The sequence below is a fragment of the Dendroctonus ponderosae genome, unplaced genomic scaffold (genome assembly GCF_020466585.1).
Source record: "Dendroctonus ponderosae isolate FM_Combo_2020 unplaced genomic scaffold, Dpon_F_20191213v2 Dpon_F_20191213_47, whole genome shotgun sequence".
Lineage (NCBI taxonomy): Eukaryota > Metazoa > Arthropoda > Insecta > Coleoptera > Curculionidae > Dendroctonus > Dendroctonus ponderosae.
In genome coordinates, this window is record NW_026018684.1 from 53,817 (window position 1) to 73,731 (window position 19,915).

At 32.8% G+C, this 19,915-nt stretch overlaps 1 protein-coding gene across 1 annotated transcript in view; it reads right to left on the reverse strand.

Annotated features, from left to right (window-relative positions):
• LOC109542848 (nephrin) overlaps positions 1-19,326 on the reverse strand; it is a 72,017-nt gene extending 52,691 nt beyond the window's left edge. The window contains exon 1 of the mRNA XM_019912284.2: positions 18,858-19,326. Within this exon, the coding sequence (XP_019767843.2) occupies positions 18,858-18,882 (25 nt within the window). The 5' untranslated portion in view covers positions 18,883-19,326. The remainder of the gene's footprint in view (positions 1-18,857) is intronic.
• Between the last annotated feature and the right edge of the window lie 589 nt (positions 19,327-19,915).

Consider the following 19,915-nt stretch of genomic DNA (forward strand, 5'->3'; position numbering starts at 1 on the left):
TGATTAAATTTCTAAGCACATACTTTATAAAGAAGCAAAGTAAACTCAAAGGGCTGTAATTTAATCCAATAAAATTATTCCAGAGATCTAGAGAGAAATACTTGGCCTTGATCTGCTTTACCTGGCTCTTCGTCAAAATGAAAAATGTATTAACTAATTAAGTAAATAACAAAATTCTTGTTGTCTGTATCTTTTAATTTAACTGCAAGAACTAGGACAAACCGAACTTTTTTCTACCAATGGCAGTAAATGTTCACATGGGAACCCACGTTATTAAAGAAGGCGAAGTTAACTGAAGTGATATGAAAATATTTGAGCTCTAGTGAAATATTTTTAGCATTTAACATTTCAGAATTTAAATGTGAAATATGCATATGTATGGTTGTATAAAGACAATTCCTTAAAGAACAGTGTGAACTGAATGATTCAATTCACCAACTGTTACTCCTTTACTCCATAAATAAGTCCGTTGCAACCGATGGAACTCAAAATTTTGATGGTTTATGAGCTGTTCGATGGTAACTGCAATCAGTTACATGGAATTCGACGCCAGGTTAAAATAGGTTACTGCAGGTGCGCCATTAAAACCCACATAATTCCATTACCCCACGATAACGATCCAATAATTCCTTTAAAATAGCCGAAATATATAGGAAAAATGCCTTTCGGAATGGCGGTAATTGGTGTAGGAGTTTTTCACTTGGCGAAGAATAAAAGTAATTTTCGAATTCCAATAGCACAATACGAAATATATGGCTATGCAAATATTTCTTGAAACTAGGCCAATAAATGTGTTTGCTTTTAATGGTTTATCGAGCATTTAAGGATTTGAAATGGAAATCTTGTAGATCTTCAGCCAAACGTCTGACAGCGGATAATCGAGGAAGTTGCTCGGTTCGAACCGAGAATAGATTAGACTTGAAAATGGGAAAAGGGCAACTGCTAAAATGAATTTGTAGACTCTATTAAATGTCGAAAGTATTCTTTCTTAGTTGGAGAATGGATTAACGACTTCTTTATCCTTGATACTTAACAAACCAAATTTGCGTGTAACTAACTATCTAACTTAAAAAAAAAATTGAAAACTGAACTGTTTTTAAACCTAATTCCCGGTTTGCATGCGTTCTATGGACTACTATCGCTTAAAACACAGAAGAAAATCTGGTCAAAGTTGTAGTTCCTTTGAGAGCCATAAAGATTTAACACGATGTTTCCAACGATGCTGTGGCGCAGTTTTGCAGTTTTTTTCGGCACAAAGTTAATTAAGAAGATTGCGTCCTCGGTCCATGAACTCGCCACAGATTAAAACATCCCCGAAAATTTATATCTTGACGGAGGCTGCAAGCAAAATGGAAAATTACCGCTGCATATTTACTTAGCAACTGCAACAACCTACTTCTTTAAATTAAAACGGTACCGTAAAATTTGAGCACGAATAAACATGCTGCAGCGCTCTGGTTTCGCCTATGCATGCAAATATTTGCTAAATTATTCCGATTTTCTGCAATAATTTGTAAGAAAACCGCCCCGACTCCCTTTTCGGAATTTCCATCGGGAGTTTTATGCAAAGGAATTCATAATTTGAAAAATTACAAACCTTTTAGGTTGAGAAAACATTGACTTTGTTCAAATTGACTTTTTGAAAGAAATGCAAACATTTTAAAGTAAAATGTTCGCGATCCATTTATCTGCGACATTTGACGATTTTTTTGGGAATGCGCAAATTTTGTGCCACACTAATAAACCAAAAACCGAACTGAGCAAACATAATGAAAATGGGAAAAATAATGTCACAACAGGATGTTAATGACTTTGTGTGTTACATCCAGTAGCACTTCTCCATTAAATTATGTATTGAATTTTCATATTGGATCAATAAAGTCAATGGAAAAATATTAACTGGCTATTGGCAAAAAACACTTACACCAATAAACTGCAGCTCAGCCCAATAAAAAAAACAGATCACAAATAAACTTCAACAGAACAATATTACAATAATTTTCAAAACTCTTCCCGTTACCAGTACAGCATAAAAATCGCATCATATTATTACATATTAACACTATTCATCTCAAAAACATTTTGAAAGCACTTATTTATTTACTCACTTTACCTTAAAGTAGCAAGTCCGTTGGCGATACTTTAGAAAACATTAATATATCCTAAAATATATATCCCAAAATATAAATAATATATCCCAAAAGTACTTTGACAGTACGGCGTAACCTTTAATACAGCCATAGCTTCAGTTGCGTCTAGTTCAAAACTTGCTAGTCTTCTTAAGATGCATCCAATTAAAGTTTGCCTGCATAACTGCAGTGAAAAGCACAAACGCTTAGAGACAATTTAAATATTTCCGCACATAGTTTTGTCGACTGTTTACATATCAGCTCATTATAATTAACTGGTGGAATTTAGAATTGTACACTTTGAGGCTGTGTTTTGTTTAATTAGTTGAAAGTTGGAAAATAAACAGAACTTCGAAAAACTAATCTGTCTTGTAGAGAAAATGAAACATTTGGCTCTGCCAGAGCCGCTATAGGATCCTGATATAAGTAGGTGCAGATTTTGATATGTTTTGGCTGAAACCAGCTGATGATAGCTAATAAGCTGAAAAGCGGTGCTAGCGGTGGCTGATATTAGTACATCTCAAAATCTGTACGTATTTATATGAATATCTGTCTTACGTTTTTTTTTAAATATAATATTAATCTTAATTAGCTTTAATACACTCTGGTTTCTCCTAACACTTCTAACATATTAAGTTCGAGATCTTCTGTTGTTTGAAAGCTTCATCCAGAGGTCTCTAGTAAGCAAATCAATTTATAATATTTCGCATGTAATTAGACTTTTAGATTTTCAAACAACAAATATTCCGTTCAGCGTTGAAATTATGAGACCAATGTCTATTTGGTTCAATCAATCACATGAACAAAGTCCCATGAAACTTAAGGTGCGTTTCATTTTTCAAAAGCCACCACGTATATGAAAAGTCACTGTTTCGAAACGCTTGAAGATAAAGTCGCAGTAACTGCTAATTAATCGACAACTTGTACAGATTAATTGACGAAAAAAAATTAGTTATGCAGCACTTAAAGCGTGTCCGATAATGCCGCTGAATATATTTGCAAAACGGTACGTTAAGCATTGAAATTCCGCCAACGAATTGTGAATAATAGCAGCTGAATTCGAAACGTTGTAAGTCAATTGCTGATCTGAACAATACATAATTTGAAAAATCCGAATTAACTATTCGTCTATTTCTGTGCATACCAGGATGATTATCGGAGCCCTGCCTGATTATTAATTTCTAAGTTAAAATTTCAGTAAACTCGAAAATAAAAGTAATTCGAAATCTCACCGTTTAAATTTATTTCGTTATCAGAGTAAATTTTCCAAGGAATTTTATATACCTTCTCCGGGATAAACGTAATTTAAACAGGATGAAGTTAAGTACAAGTAAGAAACTCGCTAGACTTTGCACTGTTTATGGCGTGGAAGAAAGTAATATTAGACCGGGTTGAAATCGCGAATTTAGAGCAGATGGAGGAGGATCGGCGTCTACTTTGAGGAAGTCACGAGCATCATCGTGGCAAATAGATTGGAAAAATTAGCGTAAATAAATTCGAATGGGAAGTTTTCGTTTTTAAATTTGCATTTTATCAATGTTGCACATTGATGTCTGGTTTTCTTTGGAACTTCGATAGGAAGTATAACCAATAAACCATCATAATATTAAATCAATTTTTACACAGTTTTATATATTAGTGGACTATTATTTAAAACATACTGTTTTTTTGGTTTTTCTACATTTAGCCACTTACTAGGCTTGAAAACCAGCATAGCACCGAAGCACCGTTTCAGCCATTTATAATTTGCAGCGTTTGCCGGGGAAAAGTTAAAAATCGCCCGTAAAACTCCCTTTTATAGGTACTCTCTATCTAAAGTAGGCTAAAAGTTTAATCTGAAACTTGACTTTTATATTCAGGTAAGAAATACTGTAATGTTTTTGTTACAAATTGATCGTTTAAACTAGCGCAGCTTTCAAAATACTTTTTGATTATTTTCCGTAAAACTGCTGGCATTTTCTGAACCTTTCCAATAATAGCAACTAGGATTTTTTGCGCAACATACTTCAAAATATCGGATAATATTTTCGATGCTAATTTAATTTTCATAATTAGTTTTTCGCGTAAAGTTTCGGTTGAGAGATATAGTAACTCTCTAAAATAAACCTGGAAAAGTTGAAATAGCCGATGTGAGAGCGTATAAAACTGAAAAGCTGGAGTAAATTAATTATCAACGATGAAATAAGGGTTATTTTGCTTCGAATAATGGCCGTTACGTAATTGATTTTAAAGTTCCAGCAAAAATTGCGGTCTGTTTTTGAGCACTTGCATTCGCTATGAATATATTTGGGAAGGAGTATCTGAAAAAAAATTTCAATGTTTGGTTTTCAACAGTTTTATTCCGCAATAACAGTGTAGAGTATTTTCACACAAAACTTTTGTTGGTAGTAGCTACACGTTTTACATATTTGAAATTGTTACTACGAAATATTCAAATAATCGTTATGAAACATAAATAACCAAAGAATAGATATGTTTATATTCCATAAAAAATATTTTTATTGTATTGCCTACTCTCTATAATACATACTATAATGTTTAACTGTACTGCCAGTTCTATTAGCGAGCATAAATGCATTTAGTTTAATTAATGGACATGCCCTAAGGATACTTTGATAAAATCAACATTGTAGAATGACCAATTAATGGAATCATTAGATTTAAAAGCACGGTAAAAGTGGCTATTTATCGCTAGTTTTCCAATATATTCGCTTTAATGTACAGAAATGTTATGGCGCCAGATCGGCAGTCTATTAAGGTTTATGGGCATTTTATTTGATTATCGTAGACCATAAGAAATATAACATTATAAATATTTCATCGACAAGTCGTCTAATCCCGGAAAATCGCATCGTATGCGGGATTTCATCTTCAGACCCCTAAACATATTGATTTTCCTATTTGAAATGTCGAAATTGATGGAAACATTTTGGTAAATAACCAAACACAACTCTTTTATGCTATTCGAATGCGTCAAGTATTGTATGTTGCCTGAGTGTGCGAAATGAGATAAATTATGAAAAATATTTCGTCGGCAAGGAGAGCTAAATGATATAAAGCTTGGAAAAGCCTAAAAATAGCAAATAACTGAAAAGTTTTGAATTAATATTTACTTTTTTAATTAATGAATGCTGGGGCCGACTCGCAAATATGACACAGCATCATGATGTTTGTGAATAAAACTTTTTTCTTAGACATTTTGTTCTAGACACGCAATAATGGAGTTGGTACATTTTCTTATCTAGGGAATATTTACGTGAAAGCTCGTTTGTTATCCATATTAAAAGCACTTTTGGATCAAGCGAAGCTGAACAGTAGAACGACTGACACGAGGTAGGTAAATGAAACTCTTTAACTAATTGACTTGCTATTATTACATTCACTCAGTTTTAAACTTTTTAATAACTTTTAAATAGAAGTACTTATTTATTAGCATCTTCGGTTGTGTACAAATAATTTGGAAAATTGCCAAAGGAATGGGCTTAGAATTTACTACAAAATGGTCATTTCCCAGCTGCAAACATCAGGGCACATAATCAATTTGATAACGAGCATGAAAAATTTAAGCTGATATTAGGATTATGTTTCCGTGATTTTACGGGGACTAACAATTTAAAAAAATAATTTGAAAATATATTTGAAATCCTATTATGTTTTGGGCTTGAAATCCTTCAAAGCCTTTTACAGCGATTATTATTTTAAAATGTTGATGAAAACGCGGGGTATTGCTGAAAATCAAAACGAAATATAAGAGCAAAGCTTCGGCAAAGGCACAAACAAAAAGCTAATTGCAAAACGTTCGCAATTGACCCAATAACTTTCAACCTGCAATATAAACTTTAGTATTACGCCAAAGAGTGAATTCATGCGTAGAAATAAGTGAACAACACAGCTTCACTGAATCCTGTATAATAAGCGTGTAAGATTCAAATACGGGTTTTACACTCCAACAAATACATTTTTCGCATTTTCTGTTGCCAATTGATCTTGTTAGTTTTATCTGATTATTCGCTTCTGAAACACATTATAATTATGTTGTTTCTTCACTAGTGATTTTGCTATGTTTAGATGCTTTATATCATCTAATAAACGTGTTGGAAAATATAAATCTTTGCGATGAACATGCCAATTTGGCAGATACCGCAGAATGTGTAAATGTTAATAAAATTGTCCCGCTTTCTACTAACTTATTCCAAACGCATTTAAAAGCCCATTTGGAACATCTGCGACTTTTATCAGCAGTTTTCATTATTTTTAAACTTTTGATAATGGGCCCAGTATTTGATTACCCACGCCTATTAACTCGCCCCCCACGAAATCAATCCGAAACTTTTCCGGTCAACTCTCATTTGAAATTTGACCTTTATTAGGGTGGGCGTAAACCCTTTTAAATGGGTTTTGCTTGTCCCCGTACAAAGTAAAATGGACACAAAAGCGGGTACGGTTACTTTGATTACAAGTTAAACTAAAAGTTTTTGTAGCGGCTTGACCTGCGGTTTGCTGCTACAATTTTGTATCAAAAAGTCATTAACAAAGACAAAAATGTCTAAAAATTTTTTTCCAAGTAAATAGTCAAGATCTAATTTCCCGGAATGGGTAGTTGCCGCATGTTTTATTTTAGTTGTCGTTAATCGTCAAAAATCGTAACTTGCCTAGAAATTGCCATTTTCCGAAAATTTTTAGAAGATGCTTAATAAGATTAATAAACTTGCTGAACTAAAGAAAAAATTAAAAGAACTAAAGCTGAAGATTACAATGCCGCTCAATTATTTAAAACTGAAGCAATTAAATACTAAAATAGTTAATTTGCTTCAAGCGTCAAATAAAGCAGTTGTAAAAAGAAAAATTATGTTGAAAACTTTGAGTTCAAACAATGTTAATGTTACTCTATCGTTTCATGCAGGCGGATTTTGACGTTCGGATATTTGAGAGTATTCGGAATTTGAGATTTTAAAAATTAGGAAAAATAAAAAATCTTAAATCTACAATTTATAACTTGCCCAATTCTGATATTGATGACTGGCAATAAATAGCATTTAAAGCTTTGACACGACCTATTAAAATATTTAGTTGAAAATGAAATAAAACCGTTTCGTTTACGCATTTTTTCAACAATGAAAACTATATTTTATCAACTATCTTTCGAAAAACTCAATAAAATTAAAGAGAAATTGATATTCTGAGTTTTACTTTGTGATCCAGTTTTAATAATTGGAATCCTTTCCAGCTATAGTTCTAGCGATCTGGATATCAGAAAAAAATTCCAACTTACTTAAAACCGTAATAGTTTTACCTGGAATTAAACGAAACCTCTATCAAACAACCTTTGATGACAATGACTTCATGTCGAAAATTGAATAAAGAAAATTGCTTAAAAAATGTACAGTTTTCTAGAAAATGCATTTTAGTTTCAGATTTAAGATGTATTGGGCTAATCAGTTTGAGTTCAAATTCGAACCTAATCATTATTGTACCTCAACGGAAATTCAATTGCGGAAGATACAATAAGTGAGAGTAAATTTAGTCATTAATTGTTTGTTTTGTACACGATTTTAACTAAGCGTACTAACCGACACTTTCAAATCGACTTTTTCAATTTGGGCATGCTCTAAATTAAACAAGGGCGATCAGTTTGTCACCGTTATAATTCATAGTCATAAACTAGATCACGGTAAAAATATGACCAAATTAGAATGAATCCTAATAAAACTGACAAGCTTATTCATTTGCCATCATTAATGATGCTTGGTCGAGTTTAAAACCAGCATCAACGTTCATCGTGAGATCAATAATATGGAGCACTTAAAAAATGAACGGAAATGGCTTTTTGTACCAGAACTGGTTCTACATCCTCTCCGGGGGCACAGAACCTGATGTGAATGTGAGAATCTGCTGTGAAGGTAAATATGTCTATATATAGTCGGTTATCTTCTAAATTATAAATCAAATAGCATTAATTTGGTTCTTCCGTTCAGGGACTTGTTCGTATGGTTAGGACATGTGTTAAACGATAGACGAAATATCACATTTGACAAACTACTTAAAAATACCAAATGAATATGTGGCTTTAGCGATATGCTTTCTTCAAATAGCTATTTTGTTTGACTAACGAGAGGTTAATCAAAATTAAAGCATTACGAAGTAGGACTTTTTTTATTTGTACTTCAGTTTTTCAACTGCCTGCTCATATTTTAATAAACCAAAATTATTGAAACAAATGGTATGTTTCAAATATAATTTTAAAACAACGTTCTACTTTATTTGTATTTAAATGTGTAGTTCGAACATACACTGAAATGCAGAGTTACCCTGGATAAAAAATTTCAAATGCAAATAGGATTTTGGCATTACTAAAATGAATAAATGCATACTGTTGAGTTACATGCAATATTTTATTGCCACTTCATTGGTCATGGATCCTGATTCAATTAATAATTGTTTAATATAATATTCGAATATTCATATTTTATCATTATTATGAAATAATTTTGGTTTCTATCAAAAAAATTATGACTAAATGTGATCTTAAATTAAAAATTACCGAAAATAGCAGGGTTGAGTGTTGGTTATGTAAAATCAGTAATTCCTGATTGGTAATAACAGCTTGACAATAAATGCACAAAGTTATTGTTGATTTTTCTGCTTCTTCTGCCACTTACTTGAACATCGCAACTTTTCTAATAAAAATGTTTTTCTTCATTTTGAATTTTTACAAACGGTATTTAAAAAATGAATTAGCGCAACTGAAGTTCAAAAATGGTAGGCGATAAAATATTGTTTCTCAGAAATTTCTACGAAACAAACTCGCTCTAATTAATGAACATTTATTAGAATCAAGTATAGACTGAAATTTGCTAGTTAAACATTGCCCAAAAATGCGAATAGTTGATTCAGTATAATTCAGGCAACCGGAATTAATTTGAGTTCAGCCATTATAATTGGAGAGGCTTACATACTTTGCATTTAATTAATTTCAGCCGGTGGTTTGCGCTATTAAGTGGGATTAGAGACTTTTGAATCAACTTTTTCAATTTACTAATTATTCAAATTCGTGTTGTTTTTTGAAGTCGGCAAGAAATGCAGCTGATGGATGACTAGTAATCAGTAACGGTACCTCACTGTAAATAATTTTAATCCGTAATTAATGTCTAGTTCACCCAAGTTGGAGCCTAACTGCAGAAGAGCCGAACTTGCCAAAAGAAAAAGTAATTAAAAGGTGCTGATATTGCAAAATTTAAACTGTGTAACAACTGCCGAGTTTCAATAAAATTCGATGAGTGCTTTTGAAAATACATCAAAAAGAAATTTCTTTTCGACGCGGCGAATCATTTTCTAAATTACCCTTAGAATTTTCTGAAACTTCTTTCGCTAAATAGATCTTGTTTGCGCAGAACGCCTCTCTTTGATAAAGCGGGTAATTTTTAACCGTTCTCATCTGCTTCATTAGATTGTAAAAAATTGCAATTTTCGCATAGAATACGTTTGACTGAATAAAAGTAAATTTAGTCGGCACATTCAAGCTGTTTGTCGTTTAACGCACTCGAATACATTATCGACGTATGCAAATAACATTTTACCATGTATTAATGGCAGGTTAGTTTCCATATTTGAAAAGTGCATGGGCTTCATAGACTGGGGTCGGATAATTTAATTTAAGAAAACAAGCCAGTACAATGTACAACTATCTAGGTTACGTGCCCACTTGTTTACAACTCGTAATTTGCACTAAATATTTGCATTAGTATAAATATCAAGACGTGATATCCTTAGAGGCGAAGTTGAATGAATTGAGTTGAGCAAGCATTAAGAAGTCTCAGTTATTGACCGATAAAAATACAAAAGTGTTTTCATTCAACATCCATCTATTCAATTGTAAGGAACAGACCGCCAATCCGTATCGGATCAGAAATATTACCTTAATTGAAATAATTTGTTGTTTGGAACAAATTATGCCATATTTACTTAACTGGAACCTCAAAGCGTCTAACATTATTCATCGGTTTGATTTAGATTAAGTCAAGCCGGAGACGACGTTTAATTAATTTAAACAGTTTAATGCTTTGAAATTGGAAATGGCCTCGAAAATTTAAAACAATTAGTTAATTTGTTCGTTATTATTTTCTATTTCTACCGACAATATGCTTAACGAAATTCTATAATTGTCATTGCTTTAGCTTAATAAAAGGTATTTGAGCTAGTGTTTAACTGCATTTTTTGATTACTTTTGTTGAATTTACCTGCATCTATTACGAGTTTAAGATACGAAAACAATTCTTTGCATCTTCCACTTCAAACATATTATTCTATTTTTTTCTGAACGAGGGGAATAAACATAAGCAGTTAGTATATTTTAAGTGAACATTTCACAGCTTTTCCAATTTCACATATATTTATAAATAATATCTTTTATAAATAAATTAGTAATTCTGTTATAGTGAATAAGTTAAGTAATAGTCGGTCGACTATCTAGTATTTCAATAAAATTTGTTTGCTTTGTAATATAAACTTTTAGGTAACAAATACGAACAACTGTTTTAGTATTTTAGTATTTCCTTCATTTGTTCATTTCAAAATTTTTCAAAACAATATTCAGTCATAGAACGTGAGTCGCAAATATTTACGATTATTTTTTTAAAACAATATCAATATAATGAATAAAAATGAAGATAAAACATATAAGAAAGAATACAATTTCAATTTTATTATTTGAAGCATGCAGTGGAAATGGAGCGCAAAACGAGAAAGTAAAATAGATAAAACATTTTTGCGATCTGGAGTTCAAAAACACCACAACAGATTAATAGAAGGAAGTTTTTCATCAATACAACTCCGTCTTTGTTAGATCCAGCAAAAACTATTACAAATTCTCGTTAACTTCTTTGTGAATGAATTGCAGAAAAATATATCTCCTAAAACTGAAAAGAGGAATGCACTGTTCACAGGCGGTTCGATTATTTTCAGACAAATAATTCAGAATAAATATTCGAGAGCAATTGAAGAGGGACTGGTAGGGAAGGATTGATTACAATGAATTAATTTGAATAGATCGGATTTGAAAAAGATCTTCTACAAAGATGAGCTTACGAGTACAGAGGTAAAAGCAGCTCTGAACACTTGCACATAAGAAATGGCGAACACTTTGTATTTGCACTGCAAAAAATTTAACGAAACCCTCATTGTTACGTTTAGCTTCGTTACTCTTTTATTCAATTCACAAAAACTTGTTTATGTATAATGATATAAGATTACAATGTGAACTTATTTTCTTTCCAAATATTAGCTTTTTTTAAACAGTATATACTTTTAAATAAATATATAAAACATAACAATCATCCACGGAGTCATGGAGTTCCGCAGAAAAATTGAAACAATAGCAGCCTTTGAACGAACACGCAGCTAAAGCAAAGTTTCCAACAGACTTTTAATTAATAATGTTAACATAGCTTTATTATAAAGCTATGTTTGCATATAATTAGATTTGAGAAGGGCCGCATTTACTGATCTATGTTTTCAGTTAATTAACAAGTAAAACACGTTTAATATCCATATGATCAGATAATAAAATTAGTGTTATTTCTGTTATTTATGCCATTAGTCTTAGTGCTTTGGAAAACATTCTGCTGTATAATTTTACGATGTCCGATAGAATATAAGGTAAATCTTTATAAGATCTCATGCAAAACGTTGTTATTATTTATATATGTTTATGCGTCATTATTAGGTGTCTGCAAAAAGCAAACAAAAAGTTAACAAGTCAAATGTGATTGAAACCAACCCCAAAGCCTGAATTATACAGTTAAAACAACTTATCACAAACATGTTGTCACGCAGCTCATCATCCTCCAGGCTGCGTAATACTTTTTAAGTCCTTGACAGTAGATGTTTAACAACAAAGCCTTGAAACACGCCTATGTGGAAAATATGGAATAAGACACGCTAACAACGTCAATTTCGAGTTATTTTCGACTTTTGTCTCAACTTTGGCTGTTGTTTGAGTGGCTTTAAATTCCTGACAAATGGAATTTACTTGTACAATTTAAGATCGTAGCGAACGGAAATTTATTTCGTTAGAAATTGTGTGACAATCAGATACTTCGGTTTGCTTAAATCAAGGATACTTGATCTCCTAATGACAAATGAGTTCATTTATAAATCGATAATGAATCTTGAAGACAAAAGAAATGCGTTATATGTGAGTACTAACTTCTGTTTTATTTCAGTTCTTGTGTGAATCCAACCAAAGCTCTAATTCCACTGAAAATCGTGACTGAAAATCATAATAAAAAAGTGCTTTATTATGAAGGAAATAATATTTGTTTGTTTATATCCTTTTCGATGCGGTTTATTTATGAAAATGCCACTCAACTTTCAGTGCAATAATAAATTAATGAGGCTGAAAATGGAAAGGTCTAGTTAAATGATTTTAAAAATAGCAAAACCCTAAGCATTAAGTGTAATAATGGCTTAACTTGATAGATGTAAGTTTTTTTTGTGAGACCTATAAAAATATTTTTTTTCTACATTGCACTATTTTCAGCACGCCACTCAGAAAGCTGATATTAATTCGAGTGAAGGAGTTGCTTTGTTAGGTTGTGTCATTTCCCGTTTCTTTATTTCGATCGTTCTGTAGATTGATCGGTTCCAAATTACATTAATAAAGGTATACATAATGTCGTAAGTGGAGTGTTAAACCAATAAAGAAAATATTTCAATTTAGGTTAGATATTAATGTTGCAATTTCAGATTTATGCAAACTAAATGCTGCAATATTATCTGGCAAGAAGTCAGGAAGACAATACAGTTAAAATTAATGACCTACTAAAGAAATACACACCTTCAGTAAATGTAACAATGGGTTATTTGTAACAGCTGAAATCTGACAATTTTTCCATTTTATTTAAATTTTAAATCGCATGCTTTTTTTAACTAGTGAGAACGCTCAGATTTCACCAGCAACAATAGCAAGCCGTTAAAAAATCTGCATGAATAACACAGAAGTTGTTTAGATATATTTGTTACTTGATAAATCTAATTAACAGAATAACAAAAAGCATGTTTGTGTGGTTTGTATAATACTCAGATAAGCAGGCAAGTATTTTCTTCAAGAAAAGCTGTTTTCCTAGCAGAACAATATAATATAAAACATGTACGTACATTTTGAAAAAAAGATGACATGCATTTAGTATTCTAAAGCTCGACACTTCTAGACGACTTAAAGTTAGTAGGTATAGTTACAAAATTAACTAATTTCAAGGGCTCAACGAATTAAGTTTTCTTTGTTCAGTAAGTTTGTTTGTTCTTAAAGCTTTGTCAATTTTGAAGATGGTTAGTTCGAGGTATTTTTCTAAATCAACCACCCATTTATTTAAGTTCAGTTCGCTCAAAAATGAAATAGCTCTATTATTAAAAAAAACAAGCATTTATTTTTCAAAATTCCCACTGTCTCGAACATAATATTTACATTTTTCAAACTCAAAACTGTTTTATTTTTATTAAATTCCTTAATAATCAACACTGATGTGGCAAAATCAGAATCTCGCATTTTATTGCCACAAAAAATCTTTTAACTAACTTAACAGCCATGATAAAAGTTAACAATTTCCAAGTCGACTAGCAGCCAACCAATTTCGGTTCCTAAAAACGTGAAATGGCAAAAAACCAGGGGATTTGGATCTTGACAGACAGGAAGCAGAGAAAAAATGAAAACAGGTCGAAACCTTTAAGGCGTAACTAATACCCTTAAAAAGTGAAGCCCTTACAAGTGCAGTAGGCAGGTGAGCCACCGGATGCACGTTATTATAAACCGACGTTTTGAGGTTTAACCTGTTTCCATTGAGAGTGTCTAACCAACTTTAACTTTGTTTAAAATAGGATCATAATATTTAGACTACCTGCTTGCTTATAGTTAGTGGAACATTTTTCGAAAAACGTGACTCAAGCGGGATGAAACATTGCTCAGAATGACGTGATTGCAAATGTAGATTGTTGGGTACGAAACGAACGAACGCATCAATTTAATTGCGTTATGAATGCTTAGCTTAGGAGTAATTAATTCATTATCAAACTTCTGATTTAGTTGCAGTTTTATATTATTATTTCAATTTGTTCCAGATGGCTACCAAACTCAAAAGAGCACTCATCATGTCTGCTAGTTCCACAGTTTTTTGTTCACAAAACTGGGGCTCAATTACATGAAAACAGTTGACATGTGTTGGTTGTTTCGTCTCATCGCCCGTAAAGCAAGTTAGAATGACTGAACGAGAAATGTGCTTTGCCAATAGTCTATTTTAATATGTTTTGTGGTTTATTTTATTTTACTAGATATTTTTGCATCGGAGGGAAGACATTGTAACGCTGTCAATATGTGTATTAATTCTCAATGTTTTTTAGTATAAACTGTCTGTCTTTTGCATTGATTTTGCACTGGAATTTTTATATGCACTGCTAAATAGTTTCTCATACTTGTAAGTGACTAGTAAAATTAGTCTCATTAAATTGCCAAAAGTTGAATTAAGATCTGCTCTCGCTGCGAAAATAAAACAGAAAAGCTTGCAAGAGCAAACTGCATTTTTACAAGACAATTCACGTATATTTACATGTAATGAAAACACTCATTATGAATAAGTACACACGTTTATAATTGCTTTGCATTTTTTTTATTTTCAAATATAAAAAATCGTAACTGAAACTTAGCGATTAATTATAACTTTCGAAATTTTTCCAAAAAACCGACAAAGTTTTGGTAAAAACACGACTCAAAACTACACCTAGGCTAAGGTCCGCATAAAGTAACTAGTTATATTGAAAGAGTTTTAGCTGGTTAAGTACTACGAAATAGAAAAAAATTGAAAACAACATTGGTAAACTAGTTGAACAAAAACCCAATCATACCGCCACTTTCAGAAAATATATTTGACCCTGCTTAACCCGAAATTTAGCAATTTTACATATTAATTTTGTCGCCTACAAAATTTCTAAAACCGTATATTAACTAGCATAATTTGTTAATAGCTTGAACGAATTTTCCTGTGGTTTGCAATGGTCTGATAAACCAGAGGTCAGGTACTCCTGAGTATTGCGACAGTTCATGTAATATTTGCTATAACAATCTTTTTCTCCTGTTTTTAGCCGTTTCTTTTTCGAAAAAGTATTCAATTTTAACAAGCTTCAAATTATGGAAGCACGTAACAATGGCTTTTTCATTGCCGTGTTCATTACAAGTGGTTGTGCTGGCTGGTTAATATTTCTCCTTTTTGTATTCGCGCAATTCTAAAATTGTAAAACATGCTTTGAACATTATAGCGAGCTTTACTAAACCATTTTGAGTTTGCATTAGATTAGGCAGAATATTTGAATTGAAATTGGGTTTTAATGTTTACTGATTTAGTTAAAAATTTTCAGTATTAAGTTTCCAGATATGTAAAAAATGATCGGCCAATTACTACAGCCTAGCTAGCCTTTGCTTAACAGGTTCTTAAGCAACTAGTGGAAAAATAGAGCATTCGTTGGTCATTTTCAGTAACCCGTAATGCATTTTCCAGTTGGAAAATAGCGTGTCGGTTATCAGAGCGCCGATTTCGAGGGAGTTTGCGGTCATTTAAGTTGAGTTTTCGATTAGCAATGCGTGAACTGATTTCAGAAAATGCTCTGGTGCATATGGTTCTGATGCGTATAAACTCACCGATTAGCTTGCGAGCAAAAGTGTTTTCACGCTCTAAAAATCACCGGTCGCTGGTGATTTATGGTTGCTGATTTTAATCACCCCCTGGCTGTTAATTGGCTCGTTATTAAATCATGTTACTGAATTGGATTGTTTAGTTGAGCAGATAGGTTTGAGTTGTTTTTTTATTTTAATTCTTTACGGCTTAGAGCAAGGATTTACGGGCTACAACAAGGAAGCAAGGAAACATAATAAAAATAAGAAAACAGTCAAACGTGATTACATCTTTCGAAAGGTATAGCGACGGAGGTAAAAACGTTTTGTACGTTTCAAATTAACCCACATTATTTGTTTGAAAAGTACCGCAATATCTTCCTGCTGAAGCCCATACACCCTAAGGCTTTAGCTTCTCGAACATGCACTCGATCGACATGGCTTCCTCTTAATCAAAAACCCCAGAAAAACTGGCCATACAAGAAAACATGTTGAGCTGGCATTTTAGATATGAAATCAATGTCGTTTTTCAACGGAGCTTGTTCCTACCGGCTTTTTTACTGTTGAATTCATGGATAGCCGAAAGAAGGATGGCGTTTGGGGTTTTCGCTGTTCCGGTTGCTTATGTAACATCATATAAGGGCATAGGGCTTGTGTATCGGTCAGTGAGATCCATAAACGAGTCTAATAGCAATTTATAAATTTTGATTTTACTTATGTTTTTGATCAAAAAACTTGCCATTTTTTGTGCAACGTTTTTGTTATGCTAAAGAAACAATTTTAACCGGGGAAATTAGGTTAATAATTCCAAATTTTGTCGCACATATTGATTTAAAAAAATAATAAAAAATTGTAATAGGTATAGTAGTTTGCGAGCACTAGTAGATGTTAAAGTGTCCATTTGCTCTGTTTAATTTCAGAGTTAAATGTGAAACCTTTGATTTTATCCGATGCTTTATTAGATAGTCCAATATCACTAGGCGAATTTAATTGGAATGGACATTCAGCATTTATCTGACAACTTGTTTCGTATTATGCAGCTTTTGTAGTAAATTGAATTTTTTGAAGTAGATTGTATGGAATATCTACTTGTGTTATTAACTGAAACCTATTATATCTCTGGTCATTTATTGTCTGGTTTATTATCTGTTAATTACTAGTTAGCTTTTGTCTGAAGCATTTTCATACCTCTATTTCCTTCGACAATCATTTGCTGTTGGTTCTCTAACTTTATTAAAGTTTAACTAAAATCAACTTTTATTCATTTGCCAGCGTTACTCTTTGCAGGCAAACATTTTTAACATTTTTAATTGACAAACGCTCGTTTTTATTCTACTAGTCCAGACATTTTTCGACAACTTTCATATTTTGAAGAACTAAAATCTCAAGCTATTATTATAGAATAAAAATTCTTTTTATAAGAACTATTTTATGCATATAGTTGATGAGCAGTAAAAACCATTCTATTTTTTCCATGTACTTAGTTCATTTGAAATTTGTGGAAACACGATTTCACACTTTTACTGTTCAGTTTATTCCATATTTTTTCTCAATTAATATTTCTGAGCCTTTGAGCACTGTTAGCAAACATGGTAGCTTTGATTTACTCATTCATTCGCAAGCAACCATTGACTCGACTTGTGAAAGCAAACTTCTAAAGAAATACCGATGAGGAAAACTTCGAAAAATCGTCAAAAGTCGTAAAATTTATTAATAAAATAAAAAGTAAGTACATTTTACCATCCAACATCTTATATCTGGATAAGTGTCAGACTATTTCACGTGAATAAATGATCTAAAGATAATTATTTAAGGGCAAATTAAATTATTATTACCAGACAATTTATCGACATATCGACAGTTTATACTTAATTAGGATATCAAGAAAATTTGGTCTAAGTTGTCAGACAGGTACGGATTTTTAAACTCGCTTTTATTAATGAAGTTGGTAAAACACTTTTTTACAATTTTATAAAAGTTCTTCGACTATATGGACATGTTTTGTGCTGCTAACAACTAACTCTTTAAATTTTGGACTTCGTCCATAATTTATTATTATCTAAAGTGGAGACAATAGATTTTCTTCAAAGTTAATTTAAAAACAGTTAGGAGGATATTTGCGTCAGTAGGCAAGAAGCTTCAAAGTATCGCATGTTTGCCCTAATTTAAGTATTTTATCATCAAATCACGTAGTTGAGGTGTGAATCGAATACAGATGGATTATAACTCATTTTTTCGACTTGTTCGTAACTTGGCTAGAATTTTATACTTTGATGAATAGCTTTTTCCATTACTAGTATACACTATTTTCGCAGAGAAAACACGGAAAATGAAATAAAGGTATTGTTGGAAAAATTCTTTTTTTGGCAACATTTACTTGCGAGCAAAAGTTTCAGCAATACTGCCTGAGCCTGTTTTTGACAATAAAAAAATGTCTGCCTGCTTTGCCTTGGTTTCTTTTTGGGATCACATTTGCTATTAAACTTTCTAAAAAAATGTAAAAGTGTTTATAATTTTTTCATGCTTATTTGAATAGGTTTAGTAACATTTATTAAAAGGGATTCATTCAAAGTTTGACATCGAATAGTTTCGTAATCCTATTGGAAAACTTTCAGATTCCAAGCAACGGAAAATTAAGCCACCGCTGAGCCACCACCTAGAGCGAATTGACTTTCGTGGGTTACCATACGACGCCTTTATACGCTTTAGATACGCCACGGGAGATTGCACATAATAAAGTTTGTCAATTATCCAAGGTGGCATTTTCTCACTAATAAATCGTCCTTGAATGTGTTCCCCAACAAACAATTTTTCTGCAAGAAATCTTCAACTGCCACCCACACAGTTTAAAAATTTGCATTTCATATGCCAACTGAGTAGATGATAAGATTTTATTATACGCAGGCTGCAAAAAGTCGTCTGCGTTATTGCAAGCGGTCTCCTTGCGGGATATCTGCAATTTGCCGCAGCGTCTTTGGAACCCCAACTGTTACTATATTCTCGAAACTTCAGCATTGAGGCCGAAAAACACCAAACACCGCAACTATGACAAAGAAACGAGGAAGAGCACTTACATATATTGAAAACAAGCATATCCATGATCACAGTGACAAATCCAATTAGAAACAACAGAAACAATTCACAAAACGTTTTTGCATTCACTGCATGTGCCCCTGATTAGACCCGAGAGTTATGCACCACTTTTTGTCACTATCCATCTAAACTGAAATCCTCATCTGCAAATCTCTGTTGCACCCGGAGAAAAATACACAAATCAACGCGCGCGAACGCTCATATTCGAACGTTTTTCTAATATGGATAATCGCAAACGCAATTGCACTTCCGGGCCTGGAAATGCTGCCACCGTTCAAAGCAGCGATTTTTGCTAGCTACAAAGTCGCACAATCTGACTCCGGGTGATTGTAAAAAGCGTCCGGAGTTACAAGACCCGCCCGGAATCCAAAGCTCTGCTCCCGCGACGGAAAAGCTCTGCATGGGACTGATGTCTCTTCACGTGCAGGCTCCGGTACGCCGGATCTCGATCGTTGCCGAACAAGCTTCGGTTGTTCGCTCGACAGCACCTGTTATGCCGTTCTTCAGACAATGCTGGTAGAAGACTTTTTAACAAAAAAGCTACCTAATAATGGTTCACAAAATAAAACTGTTTACTACTTTGCTGCCCTGGAAGAAACGTCGTCAGCTGCACAGAATGCAGGAAAGCCTCAAATGCTCGACTAAGATCGTGTTCATGCTGGAAGTTTGTCCGAAGACCGTTTAGATGGATTAGGTCAAATCGCCCCGTTGTGAAAGTGAAGTTAAGGCGAAAACCGCTGGACGCAGGCAAACGAGAACATCCAGAAAGTGAAAACCGTGCTGCAAATTTTTCTTTGCTTATTCAAATAGATGCGAAATAACGGTTTTCTTTGCTGATCAATGGTCGATGGCAAAAGTTTTTCAAAAATATCAGGTGCAGATTTTGAGCGCAAGCTCGACTAGTCCAGTTTTAGAATTGAGTAGATACGAAAAATGGGCGGAACGTCCATAAAAATTAAAATTCTATACCAAAAGCATTTAAAGAATGGTTTCGAAACCTAGCAAGGTGATTATTGAAAGAAAATTGTTACACTACTTA